The sequence below is a fragment of the Anoplopoma fimbria genome, chromosome 14 (genome assembly GCF_027596085.1).
Source record: "Anoplopoma fimbria isolate UVic2021 breed Golden Eagle Sablefish chromosome 14, Afim_UVic_2022, whole genome shotgun sequence".
NCBI lineage: Eukaryota > Metazoa > Chordata > Actinopteri > Perciformes > Anoplopomatidae > Anoplopoma > Anoplopoma fimbria.
Window position 1 is genome coordinate 1,698,398 of NC_072462.1, and position 9,978 is coordinate 1,708,375.

At 33.3% G+C, this 9,978-nt stretch overlaps 2 protein-coding genes across 2 annotated transcripts in view; one reads left to right on the forward strand and one right to left on the reverse strand.

The window, feature by feature from the left end:
* The first annotated feature begins 2,737 nt into the window (after window positions 1–2,737).
* LOC129102689 (dual specificity protein phosphatase 26) lies at window positions 2,738–4,929 on the forward strand. The gene is made up of 3 exons (XM_054612936.1): window positions 2,738–2,916; window positions 3,964–4,175; window positions 4,718–4,929. Exons 1-3 carry the CDS (start codon window positions 2,738–2,740, stop codon window positions 4,927–4,929), a joined length of 603 nt encoding a protein of 200 aa, XP_054468911.1.
* Window positions 4,930–9,119: 4,190 nt separating this feature from the next.
* LOC129102496 (peptidyl-prolyl cis-trans isomerase-like) overlaps window positions 9,120–9,978 on the reverse strand; it is a 2,210-nt gene continuing 1,351 nt past the window's right edge. The window contains exons 3-5 of the mRNA XM_054612672.1: window positions 9,869–9,957; window positions 9,570–9,742; window positions 9,120–9,475 (exon numbers count right to left, since the gene is read on the reverse strand). Of these exons, the coding sequence (XP_054468647.1) occupies window positions 9,340–9,475; window positions 9,570–9,742; window positions 9,869–9,957 (398 nt within the window). The 3' untranslated portion in view covers window positions 9,120–9,339. The remainder of the gene's footprint in view (window positions 9,476–9,569; window positions 9,743–9,868; window positions 9,958–9,978) is intronic.

The window sequence follows — 9,978 nt, forward strand, 5'->3', positions numbered from 1 at the left end:
TTCACGACCCTCCTCTAAAGCTCCGCGTTCCCAGCTCCTCCCTTATGAGCGTCTGAAAATAAAATACAATACAATACAATAAAATAAGATTAAATAAAATAAAATAAAATAAAATTAAAATAAAAATTAAATTAAATTAAATTAAATTAAATAAGATTAAATAAAATAAGATAAAATAAAATAAAATAAAATAAAATAAAATAAAATAAAATAAAATAAAATAAAATAAAATAAAATAAAATAAAATAAAATAAAATAAAATAAAATAAGATTAAATAAAATAAGATAAATAAAATAAAAAAAATTAAATAAGATTAAATAAAATAAATAAGATAAAATAAAATAAAATAAATAAAATAAGATAAGATAAGATAAAATAAAATACAATACAATAAAATAAGATTAAATAAAAAAAAAAAAATAAAAAAAAATAAGATAAATAAAATAAATTAAATACAATAAAATTATATTAAATAAGATTAAATAAAATAGAATGTATCTTAATTTTATTTTATTTTTCTTATTTTCTTTATTTTATTTTTTTTTTTTTTTTTTAATTTTATTTTATTTTATTTTATTTTATTTTATTTATTGAGGTACTTGTACTTTATTTGAGTCTTTTTTTCATGCCACTTTATACATTCTAAATCCATTTCAGGGGGAAATATTGTACTTTCTACCACACTATATGTATTCAACAGCATTACTTACTTTAGAAAGACACAAAACATTAAAACAGCTTATGAAAAATGATCAAAATAGTTGCCTTAATAAATGGTTCTATCCATTTATTAAGGCAACTATTTTGATCATTTTTTGTGATTGATGAGAAATGTGAAGATTGTGGAGGTGTCACTTTGGGCTCTGTGTAATAGTGAAGCCAATTCTCACTATTTTCACTATATATATAAAAAAAACAATCAATCGATTAATGGAGAAGATAATCAGCAGATGAAAGCATGATGAAAACAATCATTACTTAATAATTCAAAGTGAGTTCCAGCTTAACCAACAACAGTAAAATCCTGCTTTTACATTAATGCATGATTAATAATAATCTTAAAATAGAAAATATAATATATAATAGTAGAACAGTCACAGTTTGAATAACAACATTATACTGATTATAGTGGAACATTTTCAATGCAGGATTTGTACTTGCAACAGGTTACATACATACTTTAACATACTTGTAGTTTTGAATGCAGGACTTTTACTTGTATTTGAGTATTTTCTCAGTGTGGTATTACTACTTTTACTTCAGTTACTGAATACTTCCTCCACCACCTCTGCTGAATGGACCTCATAGTGAGATTGTTTATCTTTCCTTCCTGTTATCCCTCATTTGACCGGAAGATGGAACCAAAACACCCCCAACCACAACGTCACATGCACCCTGATTAACAATTAAATATAAAAATAACCACCATAATTTCTGCAGAACTGAAAAACAACAACACGAGACGACACATCCCAGTATATATATATATATATATATATATATATATATATATATATATATATATATATATATATATATATATATATATATATGTATATACAATACAATACAATAAAATAAGAATAAATAAAATACAATAAAATAAAATAAGATAAGATAAAATAAAATACAATAAAATAAAATAAGAATAAATAAAATACAATAAAATAAAATAAGATAAGATAAAATAAAATACAATACAATAAAATAAGATAAAATAAAATAAGATTAAATAAAATAAAATAAGATTTACATACATATACATATATATATATATATATATATATATATATATATATATATATATATATATATATATATATATATATATATGTATATACAATACAATACAATAAAATAAGAATAAATAAAATACAATAAAATAAAATAAGATAAGATAAAATAAAATACAATAAAATAAAATAAGAATAAATAAAATACAATAAAATAAAATAAGATAAGATAAGATAAAATAAAATACAATACAATAAAATAAGATTAAATAAAATAAAATGAAATAAAATAAAATAAAATAAAATAAAATAAAATAAAATAAAATAAAATAAAATAAAATAAAATAAGATTAAATAAAATAAAATAAGATTTACATACATATATATTTTACATACATATATATACATATATATATATATATATATATATATATATATATATATATATATATATATATATATATATATATATATATATATATATATGCACACTCTCGACGAGGACTTGTTGAGAGGAAGGTGCTGAGAAGATGTCTGCTGGAGGAGGAGGAGGAGGAGGAGGAGGAGGAGGAGGAGGATGCTCAGCCGTCTCTTCATCACATCCATCCTCCCACAGCAGATAAATGAGTCAACATGGCCGCAGAGCAGCTCGGCCTGCAGCAGCACTGAGACACGGAGCAACACAACACACAGGTAAATAAAGAAACCTGGAGGATGCATTATTATTATTATTATTATTATTATTATTATTATTATATTTCATATTATAGAGGAGTGTCATGCAGCTGAGTGTTCACCACAATAAAGCCACAGGTTAGTATTTGTTACATAATGTAATAATATTCTAATAATAATGAATTATATTATATATATTAATATATAATATAATAATAATATTCTCCTTTATTCTATTTCATTCCTGGCTTCTCTGTGTTTTTATTCTTCATTTCTTTAATATTTAATGAGATGAATGGCTCCTTTTCTTTTCTCTGTTTCAGATTAAATGGCCTTCATGTCCCGGTTCTCCCGGTCCCGGAGCAGCTCCAGGTCCCCGAACCGCAAAGACCCGGAGCGTGTGTCCCCGACGCCGACTGTGTCCGAGCTGGAGCGGCTCCTGTGCACCGGCAAGACAGCCTGCAACCACGGGGACGAAGTGTGGCCGAGGCTCTACATCGGAGACCAGTGAGTTACACCTACAAGTATTCAGACCTGTTACTGAAGTGAAAGTATCAGTAAAACAGAGTAGAAGTACTCTGCTGCAAGTACAACTCACTGCACTCAAAAATGTACTTTTGCTTCAACATATACAGTATGAAAAGTAAAATCTCATCATGCAAAATGACCTTTTTAAGAATAATGTTATATGTTATTGTGTTGTATACGCATTAATGTGTTCAGAAATGTAATTTTGCAGCTGGAAAAGTACATTTCTTATGATAAATAATGTTTTAATCTCTAATACATCATAATTTAATAGTTTATTGTTGTTAAATATTATAGTTTTATGTATAGTGTTAATATAAAACTGTAAAAAGTAACTAACTAAAGGTGTCAAAAAGTATAAAGTGGCATAAAAGAGAAATACTCAAATACAGTACAAGTTCCTCAAAACTGTGCTTCAGTACAGTACTTAAGTTCTTAATAATAAGAGTGTGCATCCTTATTATAAAGTGCTGCATGTGTTGACAGCGAATGCATGACTAAATGTAATGTAATGCATAAATTAAAGCAGCAGATGAGAGTGAAAACAAACAATGCACATGCATCAATGTAAACAATAAAATCTTAAACATCACAGTGTAATATATAATTAAACAGACTCGAACCCTGAAGATCGACACACAAACCAGCTGACGTGTTCTGTCACAGGAGACATTTTACTGCAGAACGAGTACTTTTACTGCTGATACTTTAAGTACAGATACAACTTGACAGTACTTTTATGTAAATATGATGTCAAATGCAGAAAATGTACTTGTAATGGAGTATTTTAATATTGTTTTATTGTTGTTCTTAAAGAATTCAAGTACTTCTTCTTCCATTTCCATATATTTATTTACATTCCAAGAAATAAGCTGGAATATAAAGTTGCTTTTATGAAACTGACAAACATCTGCATGTTGCTGTGTTACACATCTGCCTTTGTTTACGTCACTTTAATAGTTTTGTTTTTGTAGAGACATGAATATCAGTTCTACAGATTGATACTTGGGCTCCTCTTCTCTGCAGAGACATCGCGTCGGACAGACGTGAGCTGGCCAAACTGGGCATCACTCACATCCTGAACTGCGCTCAGAGTAAGTGGCGCAGCGGAGCGGAGTACTACGCCGGGATGAACGTCACCTACCACGGCATCGAGGCTCACGACTCGCCGACCTTTGACATGAGCGTCAACTTCTATCCGGCTGCTGAGTTCATCCACAAAGCCCTCACCAGTGGAGGTTGGTCTGAAAGAGTGTGTGTGAATGTGTGTGTGTGGATGATATTTAGATCTAGTCATTAATAGTTTTAATAATGTATTAAAATCTTAGAGCTAGTGTTAGGAAGTTAAACAGCTCATAATTCATCTCTAATATATATTTTATATTAATGTGAACCCAACTACGATGTTTTTCTAAACCCAACTAAGAAGTTTTGTTTGATTTTAAAACGATTACCATGTGTTTTTAACTGCTGGGTTACCAGGTTCATACAAAGTGACGACAAGGGCTCTTAAAAACAAAGCGCCTCATATGTGACAATCAGGAATGTCAATGTCTCTCTTTTTGCTCCATTTTTGGTCTCCACCACCTAAAATAGGGGAAATATCTGTCTCTTTAGCTGCTTAATGCTCCGCTTTGTTCCCCAGCTAGTCCCTAATATTACACTGATATTAAGGAATTATGTTTTATAGCTGGGATAAAATATATTTAATCTAGAAGAAAAGACCTTAAAAAACATCCACAACAGATTTTAGGTTATATTTTTCTGTGTGTGTTTGTAGGTAAGGTGCTGGTCCACTGCACTGTGGGAGTGAGCCGCTCGGCCACGCTGGTTCTGGCCTACCTGATGATCCGACAGAACCTGACGCTGGTGGAGGCCATCAAAACCGTGAAGGACCACCGAGGCGTCATCCCTAACCGAGGCTTCCTCCGCCAGCTCAACGGCCTGGACGGCATCCTGAGAGAGAGCCGTAAGACGTCGCCGCAGAGCTGAAAAAAACCAAACTAAACACACACACACACACACACACACACACACACACACACACACACACACACACACACACACACACACACACACACACACACACACACACAAAACACACACACTGAAGTAGCAGCTAGACAGGTTAAACTGGGAGAGGTAATGGGACCAAGTTAGGAGCAACTGGTGAGTTTCTGTTATTTATTTATTTATTATTCTCTTTATTTATTTATTCATCTATTTATTTATTTATTATTCTCTTTATTTATTTATTCATTTGTTCATCTATATAATTATTTATTTATTATTCTCTTTATTTATTTATTCATTTGTTCATCTATATATTTATTTATTTATTATTCTCTTTATTTATTTATTCATTTGTGGATCTATATATTTATTTATTTATTTGTTAATTTATTTATATATCTTTTTATTTAAAAAAATGTCATATATTGGTTTTTCTGTCTCTTTATTTATTTATTTATTTTTCAGTATCTTTATCTATTAATTTCTCTATTAATTAATTTATTTATTTGTTTAGTTTTTTATTACATGTTGTTTATTTGTGTTTTAGCCTCTGAAACAAAAGGAGCACTGAACTTGAACTCTCCAGTAATGTCCTTTAAGATATGACATATGATTAATGTCATTTAAGTCCAGTCGGTCAGTTTTATTGATTACATTCAACCTGTGACGACGCAGGCGATAGGTTGGTTATAACAGGTCACATGCCAAGCAGGTTGTGAAACCAGTCTTCTCACTTTTTAATCAAACTTCAGACCATTCCACTTGGACCTGATGTTTTACTGCCACTGTACCAACAGAGAAGAAGAAAAAAGAACAGAATCCTCGGTAGCTAATTTACTGCAGAGACCCTCAACATGAAGTCTCATCTCTGGTGCATCTTTTCTCGTTCAGGAAATTTTTAAAAAGATTTTTGAGGTCTTAAAAATGAGCTGAATTATTCTGGAAGTAGATTCAATAATATATATGTTCACTTGTTTTAAGAACCCCCCAAAATCCTGCAAGCTGTCGGTCACTTGAACTCACCTTATTAAAGTTACTACAAGGGACTTTCTTTCCGTGTTGATTCCGGCGGCCCCTGTGGACTAAAGTGGTAGTGCATCCTAGCACCAGACTCCCTTTAGAAAACCTCTCATTTTACTGCAGCAGGGTCTGACAGTCCTGGGTCTGCGGGAAAAAACTTAATTAGTTAAAGTGATCGACAGTGTGCAGGATTCGGGGATTTAGCGGAATCAATGCTTTGTTTTTTCCGTTGGTGTCTATGGGCTAAACTCCCTTTTGTAATCAAACCTCCCTCAGAAAGAAGACTCTTGCTCAGTGATTCTTCCTCGTAGTTTAAGTCTCTGCAGGTCTTCCCTCGACTTTTTGTACATTCAGCAAGTGTCATTAAGAGCTCAGAACAACTGACACTCTAGTCGTAGCCCAGGTCTAAACCAGCACAGTTATGTAGCCTGTTGATTATTGTGTTACAGTGTTGTCACAGTCTGTACACAACTGTTACCTGTGACCAGTTTATGAATAGCGACGATTTTTATTCAAGTTTCGATGTTTTGTTTCAATCCAGTGTATTTGAAATAATCACAGTCCTTCTTGACTTTGTTTTATTGTATTTCTTGTGTGTGATGTTCTGAAATTCACCCAGCAGAGAAGAGACCTGAGCCCATTTGGACAGGATGGACATTACAGGTGGAGGTGGAGGTGGAGGAATTACAGGAAATGTCTGTAAAAGACGAGGACCATTCTGCAGGACAAAGATAAAGAGTCAGAACTAAAATTTAAATCTGAAGACACGGATATGAAACACATATTTTTAGATTTAGTGTGACAAACACTTCCTGGAGTATATTTAAATTATTATGTCGTTTGTATTAAATTTGAGGAAAATCGCCTAAGGCTTGAGGTCCCAGTGACCTTCACCTTTGACCACAAAAATCTTATCATTTCATCCTTGAGTACAGGTGGACGTTTCTGCCATATTTGAACATATTCCTTTGAGGCATTTATGAGATGTTGCGTTCATGAAACAACCTGAAAGCATTTATAAAGTAAAAAAGGATAATTGAAGGTAGAAGAACAAGCAGAAACCAACTTTAAAATACTTTTTAGATTACAGGAGAAACAACTAAATTGCAGAAAAACTGTAGAATTTCAGTAGAAACTCACTCCACCTCCTCTTGAGAAATAAATCCAGTCCGATCGGAGCTTCAGACTCTAACGATGCTACGAAACAACTTCCAGTCTGGTGTATCACCTCAAATTTACAGACACTGCTAGCTGTCCAGAGTATTACTCTCTAAGTGATAAATAAATATGCCAGCACATGAAGAAGTTAGTTTAGAGTGGACGTGCAGTGGGAAACAATCACCACAAACGTGCCGTTGCAAAAGCTACCAACTGCCCGGATGTCAGGAGAGTTTTGTCTCGATGCTAATGAAAAACAAAAGAATTTATCAAATGCTGAAACTCAAACCAGCTTTTCAAATATGTTTTTTTTAATGATTACCTCAAGTACCAAACTTTTTGTTTTTGTGACTTGTGGCCTTCGTTCTGTGCTGTTATTTTAAAACACCACCATGATGAAGTTACGCTGAACCGGAGAAAAAAAATAAATAAATAAAAAGCTGATTATTGGATTTGTAAAGTCTGTGGAGATTTAAAGGAATAGTTTGAAGATTTAGCACATGAGCTAATTCGCTTTCCTGCTGAGAGTTAGCTGAGAAGATCAATACCAATCATAGGTTTAGTATGTTTTTTACATTTTTGTTTGTTAACATATCAAACACATTTTTTTGTATAAAGTGTTTACAAACAGGGATTGTCATTTCTGAAACAATATTTTTTTGGATTTCCAACATCTGCTAACATTTCTAGCAGATGTTTGACAGTTTTGTCAGCTACAATGACGCTTGCAGATTTTTACCAGCTCTAGCTGTCTAGTTTCTATTAAGTTGCCTAAAAAATTGTCTAAATCTGACTTTTGTTATGTGTCCAGCTGACTAGTTTTAATACAAAATAACTTTTTTAAGTAATCTGAAATATGCACCAAGTGATGACGGCATACATACTGTACATATCATGCTAAAAGACTGTGGCTAAAGATAACATATTCAAAGTCGATGATACTCTTTAGAGATGTTTGGAGAGAGCTAGGCTAGCTGTAACCCCCTGTTTCCAGTCTTTATGCTAAACTAAGCTAATCCCCTTTCATACTAAACTGATCTTCTCATCCAACTTCTCACCAAGACTGCATATATTTCATAAAAATCTCAAGTTATTCCTCAACAGAGTGTTTTGTAATGTGGCCTTCGAACAAGTTTAAGGGAACAATTTGTGTTAAATTAGAAGCCATTCACTTGCATCCTAGCTGGCTACTTGGGGACCAAAAGATGACCCAAGGGGCCACATCAGACCCTTTGTAATCCCTTAAAGCATGGGAGATATTTTCATGAGATCCTGGATGTTTTAAATGGGCACATTTTGTATAATATTTGGTATTGAATTGTCCAGAATCAACCCGTCAAAACTTCCTTTGAAACGACGCTGTGATAAAATACCACGATGTCCTGGTGCCCTTTTTATTCCACGGAGTTAAAACAAACAGGAAACAGTTATAAATCTGTAACGATCTTTACCTTTTCTGCATTTGATCTGTGTTTTGTATTCGTGGTCTTTCTGTGCCGTGATTGGTCGTCGGTCTCGATTCCAGTTTGTAGATTTCATTCGTTTTCTTACAGAGACCTTTCTAAAGGACTTCTTTTGAATTGTATTCATGTATCACTCTCTTTGAGGTTCATTGAAGGAGATGTTGATGCCTTAATCTGTGTGTACTTCGTGTTGTTTTTGGGTTTTTTTTAGACTTTTGTTTCTACGTTTTTATTGTAAATAACACTGAGCATTGATAACTGTTTTGATAAAATATGTACTTAATCATAAACAATAAAAAGTAAAACATCTCAGAGCTGTTGTGCTGAATTTTGTATTAAATCAAGATACATTTTAAGTAGTGGTAAAATGTGTCCTTACTGTTAAAGCACTTCATAAACATTCCTTTGTTTTAATCCCACTGGAAATGATCAGATTCCAATGTTGTGATTACTAATAAAAACACTTAAAATACAAAAATGAACGAAGAACAAAGCAGGTTTTTATCAATGAGAGGGATAAACACAAAGTCAACTTTCAAATTACTTTATTTAGACCATTTTATTCAGTTTCTTTTTTAACAAATGTGGTTCTCAAAGACCAAATTAGAAGGTAGAAAATATGACAAAACGAATATGAACACAGGAGAGTGTGTTTTTCCTATGGATGCTGCAGATACACATCACCTCTCAGATCAAAGGGGGTGTGGCTAATAACGGGTACATCTGAACTTAAAGGAGCTGCGTTGCACTAGTTTAGTTGACCGCAGTCGGCGATGGCGACCGGGCTTTTAGGTTTTCCGCCCTCTGAACTTTGCGCCTCCATCTTTTTGACAACATCCATGCCCTTCACAACTTCTCCGAACACCACGTGCTTCCCGTCCAGCCTGGAGAGGAGAGATGAATAGAACATCAGAAATTAGCTGAAAATGTCGGTTTAAACCTGAACGCAGCAGCCACACGTGTCAGAGAGGAGCTCACCATGAGGTTTTGACGGTGCAGATGAAGAACTGGGACCCGTTGGTGTTTTTCCCAGCGTTGGCCATGGACAGCGTTCCAGGTCCCATGTGCTTCCGCACGAAGTTCTCGTCGGCAAACTTCTCCCCGTAGATGGATTTGCCTCCGGTTCCGTTCTGTTTGGTGAAGTCACCGCCCTGAAAGGAACGAAACAAGAAGAAAAAAGCTGAGATGAGCCAGTGTTTTGTGGCAAAAGCAACTTTGGGTTAAATCTGAACGTATTTAAACTACGAGTCAGGACACATGTGACGCCTTCACCGTACCTGGCACATGAAGTCATTGAGGATTCGGTGAAACGGGCAGCCCTTGTAGCCGAAACCCTTCTCTCCGGTGCACAAAGCACGGAAATTTTCTGCAAGATAAAAACAATATA

Excerpts from the sequence above, each read along its gene's own strand:
- LOC129102689 (XM_054612936.1), top strand. The coding sequence starts at position 2,738 with ATGGCCTTCATGTCCCGGTTCTCCCGGTCCCGGAGCAGCTCCAGGTCC. Across the intron at positions 2,917-3,963 it reads AGGCTCTACATCGGAGACCA|AGACATCGCGTCGGACAGAC; the intron begins GTGAGTTACACC and ends TCTTCTCTGCAG. Across the intron at positions 4,176-4,717 it reads CAAAGCCCTCACCAGTGGAG|GTAAGGTGCTGGTCCACTGC; the intron begins GTTGGTCTGAAA and ends GTGTGTTTGTAG.